This window comes from Phaenicophaeus curvirostris, chromosome 1, assembly GCF_032191515.1.
Source record: "Phaenicophaeus curvirostris isolate KB17595 chromosome 1, BPBGC_Pcur_1.0, whole genome shotgun sequence".
Classification (NCBI taxonomy): Eukaryota; Metazoa; Chordata; class Aves; order Cuculiformes; family Cuculidae; genus Phaenicophaeus; species Phaenicophaeus curvirostris.
In genome coordinates, this window is record NC_091392.1 from 95271399 (window position 1) to 95294809 (window position 23411).

At 38.1% G+C, this 23411-nt stretch overlaps 1 protein-coding gene across 5 annotated transcripts in view; it reads left to right on the forward strand.

Annotated features, from left to right (window-relative positions):
* The window catches only part of PHLDB2 (pleckstrin homology like domain family B member 2), a 68279-nt gene that overhangs the window by 34780 nt on the left and 10088 nt on the right, over positions 1-23411 (forward strand). The window contains exons 7-15 of one of the 5 annotated variants that reach the window (XM_069868993.1): positions 2792-2920; positions 7906-8061; positions 8821-8931; positions 9687-9776; positions 13217-13360; positions 14141-14314; positions 15005-15145; positions 15736-15835; positions 22684-22891. In XM_069868993.1, the coding sequence (XP_069725094.1) occupies positions 2792-2920; positions 7906-8061; positions 8821-8931; positions 9687-9776; positions 13217-13360; positions 14141-14314; positions 15005-15145; positions 15736-15835; positions 22684-22891 (1253 nt within the window). The remainder of the gene's footprint in view (positions 1-2791; positions 2921-7905; positions 8062-8820; positions 8932-9686; positions 9777-13216; positions 13361-14140; positions 14315-15004; positions 15146-15735; positions 15836-22683; positions 22892-23411) is intronic. The other 4 variants (XM_069869002.1, XM_069869012.1, XM_069869020.1 and 1 more) reach the window with 4 other exon arrangements.

Consider the following 23411-nt stretch of genomic DNA (forward strand, 5'->3'; position numbering starts at 1 on the left):
GCTAAGACCAGATGTTATACTTTACTGAGCTGTACTTCTTTTCTGTGGAAACAGGATGTTAAGGATTCAGCCAGACGACAGTTAATGTGATTCCAGAGTCAGCGGTGGGGCTGGGAAGTGGTTGTCTGAAAATAAATGTTTAACAAGTACAAGCTTATGCGGTTAAATGAGGATGAGCAGCTGGAGCACATGGATTTTGTTCACAGCTCTGTTGCTGGCTGCTCTTGAGCAAATAGCTTGCGGAGTCAACCACAGGCCTGACTTGACTGCCTCTTGTATTAAGCTTGCAAAGTTATTAATCTTTTCTCTTTTGAAAGAACTGGCCTTCATCCATTTATAGGAGTGACTGTATAAAAAAAAAATCTGATTATTCATTTTATTTATCAAATTACTTTTGTGAATTAAATGAACTTTACTAATGCACAGCCAGAGATGTCAGCAAACTTAACTCCACAGCTGCAAAATTTATAATGCCTCTCATTGCTGAAAGTGATATTTCCTGTTAAGAGTGCACATTTTGAAGGGAGCCAGTGTGGTGGGATGTTAGCACTTCCTATGCTCTAAATAGACCAGATGAGTATCACTTTCAGTCTTAAAGGAATACATTCCTAATTTCTTGAGGGAAGTAACAGTATCTCTGGCAGGATTCTTAGGGAGTTTTATACTTGCTGATGATGTCTCCTCACACTCGAGATTTTACTTGCTCGTTAATGAATGAACATGCTTGTTGCAGCATATAGACATTTAGACAGCTATTAATAGCTTCAGAAGGACAATACTGCAGTAAGGTTAGAGAAGTCCTTGCTGCTTTAGATTGCTAGGTGGGCAGAAAAGGAAAGCACGAAACAATGTGGCAGACTGTAGGTTGAATGCTAAATAGACAGCAAGGTTTGTGAGAAGGGGAACCACCAGTTTATTCATAGATTCCTTCCCATGCTGGAAGTAAGGATGATTCAGCAAATGGGATTCCTTGAGGACAGAGTTTTAGAGGTGACTTCTCAAGAGTTGCATGCTCTTCCCTCACTGTGCAGCTTGCCCATGATATATCCTCCATATTTTTGACCCTTGCTGCAACTGTTGTAAGAGAGAAGCTAGTACAGGAAGTCCAGGTAATTGAATATTCTGTCTCGGTTGCCTATTTTTACAAGCTTAAAAAACATTTAAATAATCTTTTGTGTTCAGCATTTTGTTCATCTGGTTGTATGAGCTGAGAGAGTGCACGTGTAAATGAAAATAACAGAGTTGGGAATTTGATTGACATTGGGCTTGAATGAGAATGCTTCCTGTTGTTCTTTTAAATACTGGGAAAATTAAATCCCAGCCTCTTAGAGATAAAAAACATAAAGAAAGCAGGCAGCCTAATACATGTTTGTTACTGTGCCTTCATGGTGTGTGAGGGTTTGAGAACCTTCTGAGCAACAACAAAGAGAACATTTTGGGGAAAGACAATCCCTCAGTTTGAAATGGCGAGTACTATATGCTAAAAGTTGTTCCTTCTCTAGGGCATGAGGGTTCTGCAGAGAGTGTCTGATCATATAACACCTGCTGAGCCATGCATTTGATTTTAAAATTAAATGATAGTTGGGACCGGAAAGAGGACAAATGAGTGGATGCTGTGACAGAATTCAACTCTTCTTGGAGTGTGCAAAAGAAGCAGCTGAAATTTTGGGTCTGATACTGTTAATTTTTGAGTATTAAGGAAAGTTAGAGACCATCTGGGAGGAAATGCCTGACTACAGAATGAGTAGAAAAGGGTGCTATACCAGTGTGACTCTAGAAGGTAGCAGAGAGCTGGTCGGGGACCTACTTGATTATTTATGCCTGGTATATCAGGCATATTGATTTTTCCGGTAATTGATTGCTCAGTTGAAGAAAATACATCTGCTGTGTTGGCCAGTGTAGATGCAAGTAAAAGGTATTGGAAAAATTCTCTGCACTCTGATTTATTGGTTCCCAGACTTTGGTCCACAGATAAATAGTTGTCTATAAGGTAGCTTTAAGTCATCTGCAGCCTGTCTTTAGAGTTGTGCTGTACAGTAAGTCATGTAGTATTTTATTACAAAGATGTAAAGGTTAAAGGCTTTTGAAGGTGAGAAGCTGTGTGCCGAGTACTGCTGCTCAAGTGGAATGAGAGGAAAGCTGAACTAGTTGGAGGAGATCAGGGAGGTCCCCTTTGTTCCCCAAGAACAGATTACAATTCCTGTATCCTGAAGCAATCCACTAAATCACTTGGCATTTATGCTGCAACAGGATTTCCTGGCTCAGAGTTATTTCTTTATGAAGCTCTGTCACACTCTGGCTTTTTCTGCTTGCTAAATGTACTTACCTGCACAGAGGCAAATAGACATGTAATATTCTCCTGGGAAGATCCATTTTCCCCTAAGTGCCAGACTGCTGTAGATGTTCCCATCCATTTTGCTTTCTAAAAGCTACTCTTTTCTCTCTCCTTCATCAGTTACCTCACTAACATGGCTACCATTTCCTCATTATTATTTCTTTTTTTATTTTTCATTAGGTGAGACAGGTGTTTGGGCAGTGGGCTTTAATGGCATCATCCAGGCACAGATGCATAACACAGTGACAAGGGAGAGAATTAATTACCATGCTAAAGTGATTAATGTTTTGTTTTGATCATTTTGCATCCCACCATTGCATTTCAACTAACAAGAGGTTTCTGTCTTTGACCTACATGCTTCAACTGTTTGTTAAGGTCTCGCCATGCACTGTCATAATCACTAACAACTGCTTGGGTTTGAAGGTAATTGTGTTTATTTTCTGGTTCATGCTTCAGGAAAAATTAAAACTTGATGCTGAGAGGGAAAAACTAGAGAGGCTTCAGGAGCTTTACTCCGAGCAGAAGACGCAGCTTGATAATTGCCCTGAGTCCATGAGGGAACAATTACAGCAGCAGCTGAAGAGGGTCAGTAGCAAGTTTCAAGATTGCACTAACTTTCTTTTTTTGATTAATTTTTTTTTTTTTTAGAGTTAAGTGTAACATATTCTGTTTCAAATATCCAGTGTCTGAACATATTTGCAACATGTAATTGTTAATAGTCATGAGGGTTATGGTTTTTTGTTGAATGTTTGTAGTAGATAATGTGCACTCTAGATGGCACATCAGAGTGCAAAATAGGTGGATTAAAAACCATGGGATCATAGAATAGTTTGGGTTGGAAGGGACCTGGAAGATCATCTAGTTCCACCCCCCATCATCTAAATCATTTTGCGTTGACTGTTTTTAAAGCTTTAGGCTGCTTGCCTGTAATTAGCGCCTTGCACCTGCTGGGTGGTATAGAAGCTGTTGTGATGTTTGGATGGATGGTGGAGCATTGATTTTTACCTGTGTGAGCAAAGACAGGAATTGAACTTTGATCACTGGGATCAGCTATTTTGGCAGTACTTTACTGCTGCTATTGTTTGATCCTGTTGTGTACTCCTCCTTTGCAAAGCTGTAAATGGCCATCTCAGTGAAGCCGTAGAGAACTTTTTTTCAGTATATAACTTAGCTGTTGTCCTGAACTGTGCTTTGAAAAATTCATTTTTAGGATTATACCACTTATTAAAATAGCTTTATTTTTTCCTTCATTTTCAATAATTGCACATCAGTGAAATAGCCTCTGCATGAAGTCCAACTGCAGCTTGATTTTGTTTTGTATTATTTGTAACCAAAAAAGGTACAGTATTGTCTGTGATAATACAGTTATTTTCTGTGGAAATGTTTTTGTATTCATTAATATTAACTGGGTTCTGAAGCACATATAGTTAGCTTTAATGGAGGAGAGGAGTAATTTTCAAAGCATCAGCACAGCAAGCTCAAGAGGCCGTCTGGAAGTCAAACTTGATTTTTGTATTCTCCTGGCTTGAGTGCCGATACCGGGAATAAGGACTGTAATACCAGTAACCAGAAAAAAAAGGGTTTTTCTGCTTTAGATTTTTGCTTATTTGCAGAATTCTATTTTGTTTTTTTTCAAAGAGCAAAAAGTAAAAAAGCCCAGCTTTGGAAATAACTGCTAAATTCTTCTGTAGTAAGTGAGAAGTTTGCTGGTTTTGAGACACTTAAGGATTTCTGTAATTTACCTTAAAAAAAAAACCAGTATCATATAATATCACATACGTAATAAAAGGAAAGGAAACCTTTCCTGTGCAGTCACGTACTTGAGGGTATTAATTAATAAGAAGTTGCTGTGGGATGGTTGTAAATCCTTTTTCACTATTGACCACCAAGAAGATTATTGAAATCTGGTTAAATTTTTAATTTTTTCTTCTTCTTCACAACTTGGCTTAATAAAAATTTTAGATTTGAAAGTGGTACAAAACATGGAATGTGGGGGTGCAGTTAAATATCCAGTCAGTCCTATTGTATATTATTACAGGCCAATTATAGTGAAAGTTAGCTGTGGCTGCTGTGGTCAAAGCAGTAGAAGTTATCATTGAATTAGGGCACAGTAGCTCTCAAACAGATATCAAGTGTGAGAGCAGTTATGTAATTACAGTAAGTATTGTATCCAAAATAGAGACAATATGGACACTGGAAGCACTGGAACAGGCTACCCAGGGAGGTGGTTGAGTCACCTTCCCTGGAGGTGTTTAAGGGACGGGTGGACGAGGTGCTAAGGGGCATGGTTTAGTGTTTGATAGGAACGGTTGGACTCGATGATCCGATGGGTCTCTTCCAACCTGGTTATTCAATGATTCTATGATTAATATCTTCTTCATCCTTCACTGCTAGTACGAAAGCACCAAAGCTTGTTTGTTCTCGTGTGCCTCGGTTTATAGAGATATGCATAAATGGAGAATGGGAATAGATACTTGGATTCCTGCACACATCTGAAAAGACACTATCCTTTGCTAGGAAATACCTTACTCTACATATAAAATTCTAATTTTTCCAGATGATGTGGGCCCATGGAGCTCCTGCCACATCTTGAAGTACGGGTGAGGTTGTCTTGAACTGCATTTTCTCCAGTGCCATTATTGAAGCAATAGAGACACAGGAGAAATTTATGGTTCAGAAATCCAAAATGGAAACATTGTGTCTGTTGTTTGTTAATAGATTATAAATGAAAATATTTTGATGTCAATTGTTTTAATAAAAAGGAGGGAGTACACTTGCTACTCTGTTTGGGAAGCCATTACCTACAGGAAAAACAATTGTCCTCCTGCAAATCAGTGCCGAGTAGGATCCCTGCCAGACCTCATGCTCTTGCCTCTGTGCCCTGCTCCTGCTGGCTGCTCCGAGTCTCAGTCCCTATGAGCTTTGCTGGCTGGTTATCTCTCTGCATTGTGCTTGCAGCCACTGGTACAGCTAAACTACTGCCACTTATGCTTTGCTAGGTAATTAAGTACATTTCTTTTTCCTTGGTGAACACAGTGGTACAGAGTGTGGTGAAATTCTTGTTCCATAGCATATCTCACAAAGAATACAGCGTTTTCTGGGTGCATCTGGCTACCAGTTTCTTTTCTGGCTGTCGGTTGCCTTCCTGCCTCAGTAGCAATTATTGTGGTTTGAAATAGGCTGAATTTGTTGACTTCCATGGCCCAGGCAAGGTCCTTCCGTTTGTTTTGAATGCTGAAGATGACTGACTGGTTTGATTGAAGCATTTCTGTATTATAGATAAGTGTTCTCTTGTAATTTTTAGCCTACGCCTTTGCATTTGATCTCTTCACTATCTCCTACAAGTAAAAGACACATCTTTGAAAAACAGTGGGAAGATGTTGATATTTTATAAAGTAACTTGGATTCTTCAGTTTCTGCATCATGTGTTTTTCCCTGGTGCATTGGAAGCTGGTTTTGAATGACCTATAGAGACCTATCTGCTTATCTCAGTTGCTAACCTTTGCCTTAGGTCAAAATAAGAAAAGGAGTAAGTTTACATTTCTTTACAATGATAAATTGCTTACATGGTGTAGGTTTTTAGCCCAACAAGTTACGTATAATGTGCCTGTTTTGGAGAGCCTTAGTATTTAACAAACTGTGATTATTTAAAACACCTTTTTCTTCGTAACTCTGGAACTTGTAAGTAGGAGTTTGTGTTACGAGTACACAGATATTGCAGGGGAAAGATTAGCATTCAGTTCACAGAATCACAGAATCACAGAATAACCAGGTTGGAAGAGACCCACCAGATCATCGAGTCCAACTGTTCCCATCAAACACTAAACCATATCCCTCAGCACCTCGTCCACCCGTGCCTTAAACACCTCCAGGGAAGGTGAATCAACCATCTCCCTGGGCAGCCTGTTCCAGTGCCCAATGACCCTTTCTGTGAAGAATTTTTTCCTAACGTCCAGCCTAAACCTCCCCTGGCGGAGCTTGAGGCCATTCCCTCTTGTCCTGTCCCCTGTCACTTGGGAGAAGAGGCCAGCACCCTCCTCTCTACAACCTCCTTTCAGGTAGTTGTAGAGAGCAGTGAGGTCTCCCCTCAGCCTCCCCTTCTCCAGGCTAAACAACCCCAGCTCTCTCAGCCGCTCCTCATAAGGCCTGTTCTCCAGCCCCTTCACCAGCTTTGTTGCTCTTCTCTGGACTCGTTCCAGAGCCTCAACATCCTTCTTATGGTGAGGGGCCCAGAAATGAACACAGGATTCGAGGAGCGATCTCACCAGTGCCGAGTACAGAGGGAGGATAACCTCCCTGGACCTGCTGGTCACGCCGTTTCTGATACAAGCCAAGATGCCATTGGCCTTCTTGGCCACCTGGGCACACTGCTGGCTCATATTCAGTCAGTTGTCAACCAACACCCCCAGGTCCCTCTCCTCCAGGCAGCTTTCTAGACAGACTTCTCCTAGTCTGTAGCACTGCACAGGGTTGTTGTGCCCCAAGTGCAGGACCCGGCATTTGGCCTTGTTAAACCTCATGCCATTGGACTCTGCCCAGCGGTCCAGCCTGTTCAGATCCCTTTGCAGAGCCTCCCTACCCTCCAGCAGATCGACACTTCCACCCAGCTTAGTGTCGTCCGATAAAAGCACCATAAGTTTAATCTTGTGATCCCTGAACAGAAGGCAAGTGTGTTCTTATTTCTTGGGTCTTTCCTACAGCATTCAACCTCTTTTTCCTGACAAAGCCTGGCGTTGCTCTGGGTGAATATGCAAAAGTGGTCTGATACCTTTTCTGAAATAATACACCTACTGATGAGGGTAGATGACTAGAATCCTTAATTGTTTGCACAGGGAGCAATTGTCAGCTCCAATTTGATGGTCCACAGTCAGTCTCTGGCTGAGCAACTTGTGTAGTTGGACATCACTGCTGAGGTGACGGCAGTGTGCTGATGACGCACAGTTCCACGTAGCTTTTGTCTTATCTGATTCTATGTCGGATAATAAAAACAGTACTGGTACTTGGGCTAGACCTAAAGAAATTCTAACTGCAGTTCAGACTCCTTCATCTGAGTGTGTATTTCCATAATTAGTTAATTCAGCATGCTGTTCTCTGGTGCTACTGGGATGGTACTTTCTGTCCTTTTTTGGATGGCAAGCAGATGCTTTACTAGTTGGCATCTGACAACCTCACCAAATGGGTTCAGGCTTCCATGGTGTCACAGCTGGGCTACAGGAGAGTACACTTGGTGGGTAGGAAGCTCCAATCTGCTCTGAATGCTGCAAACCATCTCCCTCACCATGCAGCTGCTTTGTCGTTCTTAGTGGGGGAGGGACAGTAGGGGCAGTGGAGAAAGCAACATCAAAATAATGATTAGACTAAGTTGGTCTCTATTATAACAGTAAGTCATTAAAAGCACAGAGCTCATTTGAACAAATAGTATGATATACATTACTACTATTTTAGACTGATTTTTGGTTTTATAAGTATCTCTGCTCTGGTGTCAGTAAAAATATGATTACTTTACTTTTTTTTTTTCTCCTTCTTTCCATTTTTTTTTTTCTCTTCCCCCCCATCATTTTTAACTTAAGGATGCTGATCTTTTGGACATAGAAAGCAAACACTTTGAAGATCTGGAATTTCAGCAGCTTGAACATGAAAGCAGGTTAGATGAAGAGAAAGAAAATCTAACACAACAGCTCCTGCGTGAAGTAGCTGAATATCAGCGCAGCATTGTCAGTAGAAAGGTAAAAGTGCTAACAGTCGGTTCATTTATTCTTTCTTGTTGAGCAGAAAGGAGATTAAATGGACCTACAGCCTGTTTATCTGTAAGAAATAATGCAAAACTTTACTCTTTGAAAAACCTTTTGAAGCAGAGCAAAGATGATGGCCCAATAATATCCCCCACAGATCAAATAACGGAATTCTCCAAAAGGAAATAAATCAGTAAAATTCTATGCCCTGTTTGTATATTTGTATATGGCAATTATTCCTTTTAATATGCTGCAAAAAGTACCGAAGCATTGGTTTTTCTTCTTTTAGAAAGGAGAATTGTACTTTCTGGACAAAACAACCATTATTTTATGCTCATGGTTAATGTTAAATGATTTTGTTAAAATAAAAATAGAACACCAAATTAAGAAAATGCTTTTATTTTTAAAATCAGTTATAAAGGACCTATCTCAACCAATTAAATAGCAGTTTGTCAGAGATCAGAAGTTGCATCTCTAAACCAGTTCTGTTTGGTATATGGACGACAGTGACCATACTGCCAAAGAATATGCACAATTGTTCTTTTGTTTTGACTCTTGAATAAATTGTCTCTTTGCTGTCTAAACCTTGTTTAATTATCTCCTTCAAAGCAGTGAGCTGTTTTGTAAAAGCTTCTTTTCCTACTGCTTCACTCACATGAATGAGGGAACTATTACAAATAGGATCCTTGCTGCAGGTTGTTTTCTGCTTTCAAAATAAAACATGTAAATTGTGATATTTTCTTTTTATATTAGGAGAAGATTTCTGCTCTCAAAAAACAAGCCAACCATATTGTCCAACAAGCGCAAAGAGAACAAGATCATTTTGTAAAAGAGAAAAACAACTTAATAATGATGCTGCAAAGGGTAAGTATTTAATGTCTATCAAAAATATTTTTTAGCATAGAGTAAAAGAGCACTTCATAGAACAGAAGATCATAGAACACAAGAAAAGCATCAGTTGTGCAGAAGCTAGCAAGTAGGTAACAATGTGACAGACATTGTTTGCATCCATTAAACTTTAAAAAAGAAATCTTCTGTAATTACCAGCAGATTTCCTAAGAGAAAATGCTAGTGGCATTTGATAATTGAGAGGGTTTTAGAGGTGCCCCCCTTCCAGAGGACTCAATCAGAGGCACCCAGATGCTGACCCTAGAAGCCTGTGCTCCCTGTGTGGATGCCGGAGCTATAGACAGACAGCGCAGAATTTTGGCTTGTTATAGCCCTTACTAGGCTGCGAGATGAGCTACTTAACATCAGCTAATGTCTGGTTAGTAAGAAACTGGCATGAACCCTTCGCATCCAGTTTATGTTTTGCTTTTAATCATGAGACAAATCATGTTTGGTTCATTAAGAAGAATCAGAATTTTCAAAATGCTGAAGGAGGATCTATTTAGTTTGGCTGTGGTTTTCATAGAAGATCTTTCACTAGCTTTTCATTCTCTGCCTCAATTGTTTGTTCAGTTCTGCTGTAAATGGATGAAGTTGAAGTTCTCCCGAGCAGCATTTAGCCTTCTATCCCAGTGTCTATCCTTTCTATCTTACGCAATAAAGAAAATTGCTAGCATTTATTTTCACTACATGGCTGTTGGTATTTAACATAAAATGTCTGGTTTTAACAGGAAAAAGAGAATCTCTGTAATCTGGAAAAGAAATATTCCACGCTTTCTGGAGGAAAGGGATTTCCTGTTAGTCCCAATAGTCTAAAAGAGGTAAAGAGATTCACAGCTTTTGACTTTACCCTAAGTAGCTTTTAATAACACTTCATACAAAAGCACTTTAGTATTTAGTGAAGTCCTATTCATGCAATTGTTTTTGAGATGAAATTACTTTGTAAGGCTATTCATGAAAGTCCAAATGCATGGGTGAGCAAAAATAGCATCTCTTGACATTTTCCCAGATGTGACTGCCCTAATCGCTTGCTCTGGAAAAACTAATCATTTTTATGTGCATGTGTCTAATTTTCTTAAAATACACAATTAAACCTCATTGAAGTGAAGAAGAATGAGGTCCAGGAATAACTCTGTTCAAGTATGAATACAGTTCAGTCTTATTTTTGCACTGTAGCTTTTGTTATTGCTTCTTTTCCCTTCATTCCAAGGCTCTGCAGTAAAGCATCACAAGTGTACATTTTGATCTTTTTAAAAAGCATTGAATTGAAGACTTCAAGCTGTTGTGGTTGTAAGACTGAGTTATTTATTTAACTGTTCTGAATTGTTAGGGTAAAGGTGTTAAATATTTTTTTGCTGAAAAAAGCTTAGTTTGGGGAATGCTAAATGAAACTCAGAGCTCACCTGCAGCTGTCAAGACTTCATAGCTTTGAGGGTATCGCTTTAAGCCTCAAAGGTCCATGAGCAAGGTCAGTGCAAGGTAAGTCACAGCCTGTTGCAAAGTTTCAGTCAGCATGTACAATATTAGCATTAACTCCCCATGTTTATCATCTTCACTTAACTTGGTGAATCTGCAAATTGCAGATAAACACGAAGTTATAAATGGAGAAGATTAAAATCTATCATTTAAAATACACTGGCAGGAGTCTGTGGCTGCTTCATTAACATCTGCTTAAGAGGTCAGGTCTGGCTGGACTTGCCAGATCTGCTTCTGTCAAAGCCCGAACGAGGTCTGCCACATCTAGTGTTTTAGGTGTCACTGTGAGAAGTTGGGCTTTTGAAGTCTAAGGTAACTACATGTCCTTTCAGCACGTGGGAAATGTGATCTTGCTTATTTGGCCTCCAAGTTCCTGATGAACCCAGGTGGCCTCCAGCACATGTCAGTGTGGTTGAGCTCTCTTCCTCACTGCAAGCCATACTGCAGATGCTTAGACTTTCAGTGTTGTAGGTTGTGTTCTGATCTAGACATCTCGCCTCCTACCGGGACATCTGGCAAGTCTAGGATTCCTTTTTTTTAAATTTTGAGATGGATCTGTTCATTATCTCACTAGAGAATGGGTGCTATTTGTGATTTTTGTCTTCGTATTCACATAATGGTTTGTTTAATTACAGATATTTCAAAATGCAACTACATTAAGTGAGTCTAACACTCTTAAGTTCTTATTGAAATGGGTTATTCACTGGTGTTATTCTCTTCACTGTAGTGAAGTCAGTTAGGATTTACTCCAAGGCAGATGAAAGAGCATGGGCTGTTTCATGCGCAGTGTCCCCATAGGCTCAATCCTATAAAAGAAATGTCTTTCCTTGCCAGATGTTCCTCAGTCCAGTTTAATTTTTCCCTGACTGTCCTGGCACCTTTAAAAACAAGATGCAGGCTTGAACAGACTGCTTGCACACAGAAGCTAATTTCACTATGCTGTGGCTCATGGATCAGTCATGTCTGTGGTCCAGCATTTCCAAGCCCCTCCTCACCAAATCACACATTTGTAACTCTCTTCCATCGGTCATGAAGCTTACTCCCTGCATGCGCAGCAACAGAGAGTAACGCAGCCTCACGTAAAGTGGCAGGATGCTTATCCTCGTATTTAAATAAGTGGTGAAAATCAGTGCTGTTTAAACTTTCTGTGTTGACGAAATGACTTGGATGCCTAATCTACCTTGAAACCACTTATTTAACGTAACAGGGGCGTGAGCTAATGCACAGCACAGTCATTTCTTGTTTGCTTTTTTTTTTTCACCCCATTGGGGTTGTAAGCCTGAACTGAATATTTTTCATATAATGGTGAAAGGGCTTTTCTCCTCTATAAAAATGCATACAATGTTGCATTCACACACTTGCAAAGTTTTGGTTACTGATATAGTGCTACTACCAAGATGGTTAAGCAAGTTTTAAGTTTATTCATTCTGGACTCTTTTTTACTGTAATATGGTCACATATTTTGAGAGGGAAACTTTAGTATTTTACCCAGACTCCTTCTCAGGTAATAATTCATCAAAGATCAGAGTTAAGATTTGCCTTCTATTTCTAGAGTGCTGTGTTCACAGTATGATACTTAATTTCCTGGAATTGTGTGTGTGCTTGAAATAACTGATAAAATACACTGCAAATTATGCTAATAGATAGTAGGGTAAGAATTTATTTCAATTTGTCTTCTATGATCATAGCTAAATTTATGCATTCTTAAAAAGAAGAAATACCATAGAGTCTGTGACTTATTTTACTGAATTGCTGAAGTATATGTACTGGCAGTCAGTGTGCTGGTACAGTAATAGAAACATAACCCCTTTGACACCTTCTCAATTTAAATGCAGCTTATTATCTTGATTTAAAAAATAAGCATATTTCTCTCTCATTTTTATGGCATTACTTCAACATCAATTTATTCGTCCTTGTTTTCTATGGATAAGAAGTTAGGACATTTGACTTTTTACAGTCTGGCATCATACACACCACAGATTACAATCTTTATTTTATTTTTTAAATAACATTTGTTCAGTTAACACCAAAGCACATGCAGCAATTATATTATGCCATTATATCTCAAGTCTGCCTACATAAAGCTTCCCTGCAGGCAGAAGCACACTCTGATGTCTGCGTGTTTCCTCAGTCTGTCACCTCCAATATGATTGTTTAAGAAAAAGGAAAAAAAAGAGGCAAATTGTAACAGCTACGGGGCCAACACTAACAAAATCTTACTCGAGTCTCCTGGTAACACTAAAACTTAAAAGTGACTGCCAAACAATGCAGATGTCCCGTGAGTGTAATTTATAGAGTAGCGATGGCTTGTCCTTATTTGAGTTCTTCCCAGTTCTGTTAGTCATTTGTTTTTCTCATACTAGTTTTAACAGTTAAGCAAGAAGCAAATCAGAGTAAGTCAATTCATTTAAACATGGACCAAAAAAAAAAGAGAACAAGATGGGCAATTAAGATTTTTTTCTTCCTTTTCCTCCAATTTGTTTTCCAGAGAAAGAGCCACATAATTTCTAAAGGGTGTTTATATGTCTTTTGGTCACTTAATGTACATTTGCTTTTTGATTGCACAATGTTTTTTGAATTACATAAATAACATTTCTCAGAATCCAAATATTCAACATTTGAAAAAGCTTGCTAATAATTTAATTTTAATTATGATGAAGTATTTCAATGATAACAAACAATTGGCTGTATCACTCTAAACTAACTTCCATCGTACTGGATACATTAATACTCTTGCACGTCTTTTGGCTTTTGCTCCTTTTAACTTCTGAATTCCTCCTTTTAGGGCTATATCAGTGTAAATGAAATTAATGAGCTGTATGGCAATTCCACGAATATATCCCCTTCCACTCAGCCCCCCACAGATGCTGAAGCAGTTGCCACTGAGCCTTCCACGGCTGTGCTGACGAGCCAGCCACAAAATAAAGAGGTTTGTTTGAGAGACATTTCCCTTTGTTTGCATTGTTCTTTCCTGGCTACCTTTTTATTTTTTTTTTTTTTTTTCTTTTTTGGTAATGCAACATGTAAGAAATTGACCCTGAGGCGAGCTGCCATAGCTGAAGGACTGCTCCAGTTGTCAAGTCTTTGATGATGTCCATGAGACTTTTAAGGCCAAAAAACCTGAATGCTTATGACCTAAGAAGTAATAAGTGATAATCTTTGCCTGTCTAACACTATAATGTAATGCACCTTTGGTAAATGGTCTGTGGACACGCTTAATGATTACTTGATCCATGGTGCTTAAGTGTCCATTTTGTATATTTTACAGTTTCTTTGGGTTTTTTTTTCCCATGAGGTGGTAGAAGTATACCTTTAATATTTGTGGGAGATGGGTAGCTTCTACGTAGCTATTCTGTGGAGTCTGTCCAGTCTGTGTCTTCTAATTTACTCTTTTCTTCATTCTTTGTGATGATTTTACATTTGTAATGGCAAGTTTTGAACAAATCCCCTTTTAAAAGAATGGAATAACCTTATGAATGTAAAGCCACCTACCTTTATGTTGCAATAAGGCAGCAACTGGTTTAGAATTTGGCATTTCTGTGCTGCTTCTGGTAGTTCAGTATGCCTTGAGAGTTGCAACACAACCCATCTCCTTTCCTGCTAAATGCTTCAAAAACCACAGTGCTAAAACTGCAGTTTGTATGTGCCGTATCTTTTGAGCAATTCCAAAAAGAAAACTCTGTGTGTAATTTCTCTTTTTTCTATAAAGCTAAGATCACCTCTCTGTTCTGGATTTGTGTTTCCTCACTCTCTTTCTCCTCGCTCTATTGCTCAACTTCCATCAGTCCATTGGCCTGAGGTCATGGCTACTCATGTAGATCCTATTCCTTTATCTGACACACCTCCACCTCTGCCAGCTAAGAAACACCGCAGGCAACAACAGGTAACAGTTGCAAAGTTGATAACTTGGGATTATTTTCTTTGTTCTTGTTATGGTGGCCATGAAGTTGAATTATTGGGGAAGTTTTTAGAGAGATACGACAGATCACACATTGATTGTACTTGCAGAGTCTTGCACTTAAAGGTACTGCTCATTTAAAAATCAACACAATGCATTGTAAAATGTTACTGAACAAAAGGTCTCCTTATATAAACACTCCGGAGGCAAATACTAAGATTTAGAAGCCATTGCAACTATCAGAAGACTTGCAGCAATAAAGTACAAGTGCCTACATTTGAAGTCCTATATTAATTATTCGTGTAGGTTTAAACAATGACTTTCAAAAGCTGTATTGGTTTTAAGCCACCAATTCATTAGAATAACTTCTAAGTAAAAATTTTTTTCATTGTAATTGGATTCCACTTGTACACTACTCCTTTTCTTTAATAGGTACAGGGAAAGGTACGCAAAAATTGCACGTGAATATAATGTCTTTTCTTAATTAGCATGATTTTAACGTGATATTTGTAGAAATCCTGGAAAGCCCTGTGAAGCAGGAGGTACTCAGTATTTTAGATTTTGTTCTTTCCAGAGAAGTTTCTAGACTCTCACCTTCATTATATTCCATATAAAGTGTAATTGAGCCAGTAGGTCAATTCATTTTGTCAAAACTGTAACAAATTACATTTGAAGCATTTCAGAAATCTGGAAGAGCGAAAGAAGCAGCACAGAGATTGCATGTACATGAGTGATACTTTACCTCGCAAGAAAACAGCTCCATCTGCATCACTGCACTTCAATAGCTCTACGCTTGGACGAAGTGTTGCATCTAAAGTACGTAGTTCCATGCAATTTATGACCTTCCAGTGTCTATATAAAAACCTGTATTATGTTAGAGATAAGGTCCGTATGCTGTAAGCACTGTGTAATCCCCCAGATTTACCTCTGAAACTAACTTTGACAGAACTTCAGGTTTATTAACATATGGGAATATATATGAAGCCTTCTGTACTTCCAGCCTTTATTCTGACCTCTGGAAATGCCATGCTGCAGTACATTAATCAGAAATGCATTATTACTTCCTCAGGGATTGTATTTTCAGGCTAGTTTAATTTGATTCTAGAAACACAATAGCACTTTTTCCTTCCTACATAAGGCCTATAAATGGTAAAGATAAGGTTGTGTATAAAGTGAAAATGCTCTTTATTTGTACGTGGTAGATCAGCAAACAGCAGGGAAGTGGAGATACAACTTGGAAAACATTATGGCCTAACAGAAACCATGCACAACTAAAGTGTCCTTGGCTGATTAATATGACTTGACATTTATACCCATGACAAAGCAAGTTATCTCACCACTAGGTGCTGATACAAAAAAAGCCTGAAAATGTACTTTTAAGCACATATTTACAAAATTTCCTGCAGGGCCATTTACCATTAGGGCAGAGCAACAGCTGTGGCAGCGTACTTCCTCATGGCCTGGCAACGATGACCAAAGAGTCAGAGTCAAGAAGGATGCACAAAGGTAAGGCCTTTTTATTTGATTCATTTCTGTTTAAAGATAAGTGTTCAATTTTTCAGGAAGTAAGCCTGAAACTGGTGTTGCTATAACCAACAGGTCTGTAAAATAAAAGCTTGCTTCTTGGTGAAAAAAGCAAGCTGTAAATTTAATTTTCAGGTATCTACAAAATAAGATGTTAGATTATGATGTTGATGTGCATGTACTTATGAAGTATGATGTAAACAGGAAAAGTATGCTGAAAAATACACATTAGGTTAACTGGATAACTTAGGTGAGTGATTCTGAGGCAATATATTACACATTGCTTTCTTTTTTTCTTCTTTTCTTTTAAAAAAAAAGTATTTTCATTTTGTATTCTTAATTGTTTTTCACAGGCACGTATTTTTGCCTGGACAAACTCCTCAGACAGAGACACCATTGAGAATCTGTACCTGTGGTATTAGAAGTGGTCTTAAATATTTTGGCTCATGGGAAAGGAGAGAGGTGTTCTATTTTGGATAGATAATTGCATTTTTTTAATACAGACAGGGCAATTCCGCATCTAAAAGAAAGCTACATCTCTGAAACATGATCTTGTAGGCAATGGGATTCTGTGTCTGTTGTCTGTCGATGAGTCAACGCAATTTCTGCTTTAACAAGATGTATTATTTATAAGCGTCCCATCTTCAAATGGAGTTGCTCCTCAGTGCCATCTGTCAGTTTATTTTCTTTCTGGCATCTGCATCATTGTTATCTATATAAGTGCAAGAGGTCCTTGTGCTGACTAAGCCTGAGCTGAGATAGGATCCATCCTGTTGTTATAGGATTTGTCGAAGCTAGCAGCTGTTAAAGGTCAAAGAGGACAACTGAGGTCAGCCATACGCACCAAGATGACTCAATACAGGGACTGAAGCTTGCTGAGAAAGGATTGTGACTTAATGCATGTACTTTATAAAGCTGATCCAGCTGTGATTGGTTGGTTTTGATCTTTAGTTCTACAGCAGGCCTTCCACAGACCTGCCGCATCGTGGCTAATTTATCATGAAGTATTTTGGATGAGATACAAAAGGAGCTTCATGCTCAGATTAGAAAGTTTCTTTGATGTAATAAGTGTGCAAAGGTGGAATAGCTTGCCAAGGGTGTCCAGATTAATCATTGTGCCTTTGTGCAGAAAACACTGTTGCACTGTTTGTAAGGATGTTTTGGCTAAACTGACAATGAAAGTGTTTAAAATTTGAAATATTTTGGTAAAATGATTGCAAAAGATTGTTAGTGTGAGACTTAAAGCATAATAAAAAAGTGTAACCAAACCTAATGCAGGCAAAGATAAGAGTTTTAAAAATAAGTTGATCAATTTTAATGTTTAATTTTTTGTCGCAATGGAACTAAGACAATTCTAAGACTACAATCAGATTTCTTGTCCTAAAAGTGAGAAAGAAAGAAACCTGTCAAGCCAAAACTGAATTATGACCTGACAAAGAAGAGAAGCAGGGGAGAGTGAGAGACTTATTCATTAAGGCACACGGCACAGTACTTGTCATTTGCTGTGAAGAACTGCACGTGTTATACTGCTTGCCATACTAGTTGACCATTATTTTTTGAAAGATCCAACAATTTGAAAGGAAATACTAAATTATGAAGACCGCGTTAAGGGATTCATTTGCACTGGGAAAGAGGAGACAGTTCTAGATGTCCTTTTCTGAAACAAAAGGAAATATTGCTGCTGACAGGTGCTTTTCTTGAACTGTCACAGGCTTTGCAAAATAAGAGACAGAGTCAAAACAAAGGATAGAGGAGTGCAGGGATTGATTGTGGCTTCACTAGCTCTCTTATTAGTTAGTGAAGGGTTTTTTCCCTTTATGTTCAACATGCTGCTTCCTGAATTTATTGCTGTTCTAGGAGCTTGAAGAGTATAACTGCTTTCTTTGCTGGGAAGTGCCATGTTTCTAGGCTGGGGAAAGCTCCTTTGTCTTGGTAATGCACCACAGAAGTTTTTGCTCTGCACTGCAAAATTCTGAAATCTTAAGTGGTTTCCACTAAAATCAATGGGACTTGAGTCTGTGTAGCTAAAATTAATTTCGGCAGATATCCTTAAATACATCATTGAAAAACCAAGCCAAATATCGTATCAGTGGACGTGCTTGGTGATATTCTTTTTTTCCATTACTCTGTGATAAATGTTTCTGTAATAAATACAGTATAAATACATATTATATAATAATAATATTATTATATATTATATTTTATATATTATACATTGTTGGGGTACGACGTTTGCCTTTTCGGACACAGTGAATGTTTTGGAGGAGGAAGATTTTCTACCAAATCAGTGGAACTCCGCAAATTTATAGATAGTGCTTATACTGCACTCACTCCTCTTCCCACTCGAAACATCAGTTGTTCACTTAAGATAGGTGATGAATAGGTAAAAAGTGTTCTTGACTTGTCATGAACACCACTTGCTTTCCTTTTGTTTCTTTTCCCACTTGAGAGGTTTTTCAGTTTGTCAGTTTTCTGTGTGCAAGGTGACGTATTGCAAATTACATGGGGATCTTGGGTTACTGACAGCTTGAGCATACAGCTGCACAAACTGCATTGGAGCTGGGTGTGCTCAGCTCAGTGGAAAGCCAGGGTCTCCCATGGTAAATGCCACTTCATCTGCTCAGGTTGAGGCACTGGCTGTCATGCAGCATACCACAAATAGCTATCCAAAGAGGGTGATGAGCTCCTGAATTGGTATTAGTAGTTTATCATGTTCCTTGGGGTTTAAAAGCATTGAGCAAACTTGTAGACCAGATATTTTGGCATGTTTGTAGAGATCTGAAAACAAGTATGTTCTGGGATGCCTGGAGCAGGTGGCAGCTCAACTAGTTTAATGATATAACCCGAGAATTATCACTAAACTAGTAATGGCCTAACGTGAGTTTTCTTTAATATGCTTTCTTTTATGTAAGTCTGAGATGAAAAATACAAAGTTAAAAATGAAGTTAGGAAATGAAGAACAGCCATTTGAGTTTGGTATGGATTTCAATCTAATTTTTTTTGTCCTAATGTTTATGAATAAAATTTAGGCTGGATCCAGTAGGAAATATTTTCATAGATTTTTAGGTACTAAATAGTCTTTATTCCAGGATTACCAAAACCGTGTTTCATCAGTCATGTGAGTTCAAGAATTGTTCTTGAAAGAAACGGTCACTGCCGCTAGCCATAGCCTGATTTTAAGAGCAACTTATAAAATGTTTAAGGGGACTCATCTTTGATATAAATCAATAGTGGTTTCATGAAGTATTTTTGAAGGACTGTATTTATAAATTCACCTCCTCCTGCGTACATGCCTTTGTAAGCAAAACGTGCACCATGTGCAAAAGAAAAAAAAATGAACAAAGAAGCTGCTGTTTGGTTAAAATCTAGAGACCTCGCTCTGCACAGTTTGAAACTTGCTCCCAGGAAACTCCCATGGGGTGCTGGGTGGCAGAAGCCTACTCATGGACAGGCAGGAGTGTAGAGCAAGGATGAGCCAATTCAGCTCCATTGATTGCAGGATGGACTCCAGAAGGGGAGAGAGAGCAATTAGCTGGGAGTTAAGATGTAAGACAAGATAAAACACTGGGAACAAAACTGCTGAGGCAAAGAACTTATGTACCGGCAAGATAAATTATTTGTATTCTTTCTAGCTCCACAGAAAAACAGTAAACCTAGGGCAAGGTATAGATGTGCAAACAAATCATAAGATTTTTCAAAGTGAGTTTGTTGTTTGTTTTTGTTTGCTTTTTTTTTTTTCTCTGACTGAACTCAGGAAAAGTCAGAAAAGGTATGAAACCCTCCCTTTATCTGGCTGTATCTATCATTGTGTTTCAGCAGTACTGATTGCATGAGCACTGTCAAGTAGTTTCCAAAATCTTGGGAAACTTTTAAGTAATTGTTAAATAATGATAGCACTTCAAAAATTCTTTTTTTCATGCTGTCAAATAACCTGTCACAACAAAACTCTTGATTAACATTAATACCTGCAAGAGCAACAGCTTTCTGCAGGACTCATTTTTGGCTTTTTTGCTCATAACCAAACAAGTAGAGCAGAAAATTTAGAAATCTTGCAGATCTGTGAGTGACAATGACAAGGTCAAGAGACTTGGGCTTCCTACTTTGGCATGTTTCCACACAAAAAAAGACATGTTAACATACTTGACAGTGCCACTTTCAATAACAGCTTTCACCTATAGTTCCGATCTCACCATAATTTTGTGCTGATATATCAGTTTTTTTGTGATTCTGCAATACCTTTGTTGGAATATTTTTTAATTATATGGCTTTATGAATATTTGCAATATTTTGCTCAACAGTATGGCTGCTAACAGTGTTAATTTTGCTGTTTTACTACAGAGAATACAAGCCAATACCCCAAGAAACATTTCAGCTCTTGTATCAGCTTAGACTTGGCTGATACAATTTTTGGCTTGTGGGAACCTTTTAGTAAAGTGCTGGGTCTCACCAGAATTCTAATATTTTTAAATGCATGTTCTGTGAAAAAGCACCTGGGCAGTTAAAAAATCTCTTAAGCAATAGATTGTACCTGCATTATATGTAAGTGGGGCTGTAACAGGGGCAGGTTGGTTGTGAGCCTTCTCAGTGTCAGGATGCAGCTGATCCTGAGCTTTGAACTGCCTGTTGCTTTATGACATGAAAAGAAAATGAGAATGTCTGTTCTGCTTTGTTTCTGTGATGCATCTCATTTTGCAACCTAACGACTGCATATTTCTTGTAGTGTTTAGTTACATTTGCATGATTACATGAATTTAACTGATAAATGTTTTACTTAGAAATACAGTTTTTAGGTTCATGGAAAGTTGACTTACCTTTAGGAGAGTGTTTGTAAAGCTGCTACAGTTCTCTATGCCTTTGAGAAGGTTTTTTTTTTTTCCAGTGGCATATAAGATAGGGGATTAAGATGTCTGGGTAGTCACGGTTCTGCAAAGGGCTCATTAGAAAAATATGCATTTGAATAAAGCTCTTCTAGTAATTTATTTTTTTTCTCTTTCTGTGATGAATAATTGATAACCATTTCACAGGAGCAATTAGTCATTCCAAAGGTTCAATTATGAAAGGTAATTGCTTATCTGCAATAACAGCAACATTTGCCATAATAATGGAAAAATCCAAACTGCACATGTGAATCAGTAACACCTGTGTCGTGTGATGTTATTATCTATGATTGCTGAGGTGTATTTGTGTCCCTTTTGTCTCTTTTACTAATCTGTGCAATTGAGCTTCTATTGAAATTTAGTGTTCTTTCAAATGGCAAGTGTAATCTTATTAGTGCCTTAGAAACCAGCTTTAATTGTCTGTGAGAAACCTTTGTATGGTACAAATGGAAGTGAGGAGAAAAGAGAAAACTATCTGCCTTGAAAATGCTTGTAGGGCATGATTTCCATAATAATATGCTTTAATTATTCAGCTTCAGTCATGCCTTTCAGGTATCTTTTGGAGAATATTACAGTCTTTCCAAGGTAGAGTTGCAGTTGCTGGCTCCCTGAACTGGAAGTCTTCCTGCACCAGCATGGCAAAATATACCAGACAGTAACATTGTATGTGCAGACAGAGAATGAGAATAAGGCAGGAAAATGTTCCCACTTTAAGCATGTTTTCCTAACATCAGCATCAACTAAAAATTTTTATCTGGACTTTGCTGCATTTGTACATTTGTCTGTATTTTTCCTTTGTCTGTTTATCTTAAATATGTGGAATGCCATTGTCTGGTTTCCTGTATGAATGCGTAGTTTTCATGTAGTCTAACAGTCCTTCCTAATCTCCAACTCTGCCGCCACCCCAGTTTTTGGGTCAGGAATATGCAAAGAGTATTATTAACTTGACTGAGTATCAGCTATGAGAAAGTCTCACGTACTGCGTTGATTGAAGGAAAAGATGAGCAGTGCAGTTGCATTTGTAAACACATGGATTAAATGAACCTTAAAAGGGCACTGTAAAATAACTTCAGCAGTTAAAATGACAACTGTCATTATACTCTCCTCTTCATCACGCAAGCTCAACAACCTCTCTGTAAGTTTATCTGATTACAGCTGTGTTATTTACAAAGAGCAACGGAGGCGTGATAAAAATAATTCTGAACAAATATTCTTTAAAGGAGACATACCCAAACAAAGTTCCTTGTGTTCCAGATGGATGGCTTTTCAGAAAGGATGATTTTCTGGAAAAGTAACAGCACAAAGAATTTAAATGCTCCATAAACCTTATTTTTCTTTATAGTCGTTGAGCTACAGGGAACTGATTGAATCATGTAGGGTGAACTGCAGTTTCAGAACTCCAGGAAGGTATCTCTACAATAGTAATTATGATGATGTGACAAGTAGTCCATATTATTTCAGCTGAAAATGAAATCCTAACTTGCAGCTACCAGAAGGCAAAGCTCTACGTTCGGACAGAAAATAATCCATGTTTAGTAAAATCAATGAAACAAGTACTCAAGACCATTGAATATTGAGACTTTCTTTTTCTTCTTTAATTGAATCAGTGTCAGTTCTTCTAGATCACTGAATTTTGCTGCATTACTTTCTAGATTAGGTATTTAATTTTAATTTTAAAATCTCATTAATTCAAATTATATTTTTATAATACCCATACAATAAAATATATTGAAAATTCAGCCATACTAATCTGCATATAATTGTGTCCATAATAGAAAAAACAGACTTTTAGAAGTTTTCTTTCAGTTATGTGATTAACTTGTGAAATTAACCGTAATACTGTAGTACCTTGGTCATAATGCCATTAAGAGTGAGGTGATATTCAAAATGTTTGTACTGCTAAGATGTCACAAAATCTCTGTGTACAATAAATATTTCCTCTGTACTCTGTAGGATATAATCATCAACGTATCTGTGAAAACCAAAGGCAGAAGTCTCCTGAATTCTACAGCAGAACAGCATCTGAATCAAATGTGTATTTGAATAGTTTCCATTACCCAGATCGTAGTTACAAGGACCATGCCTTTGATACACTAAGCTTAGACAGTTCTGACAGTATGGAGACAAGCATATCAGCGTGCTCACCAGATAACATTTCCAGGTAAAGTATCTTTCTTTCTGATGTTGTAATGGTTATGGGGTTATAATGATTAAAAAAGAAATATGTACACTGTATGTGTTGATGTTATAGTAATGTGAGTGTTGCTCACTGGGTAAGAAAATGTGTGATCATTAGGTGGGCAAAATATTTAGTATTGTGAAGCCCTTCATCATCAGATTTAACTGTCCTCTTGCCTGTTTATTTATAAAAGGGAAACAAGGTTAAGTGATAATGTTGAAGGCCACACAGAAATCAGTGGCAGTCCTGAAAGGAAATTATGAAGTCATTGATGCACTTTTCAGAGCTGGTAATACCTGAGCTTCCTTCCTTGGTCACTAGAGACTTCCTGTGGTAGGAAATATCTCAAAGACATTTGCCAGTGATGAAGTACATTTGTTCTGCATGTCCAGCATGTTAACTTACTAGAGCCTTATGCTGAAGTACTTGGGGCTGCTCTGGTGATCTATTTTTGCTCTTTCCCCTCCCTTTTCTGGGTCAGTAAAAATGAAGAGATTACAAT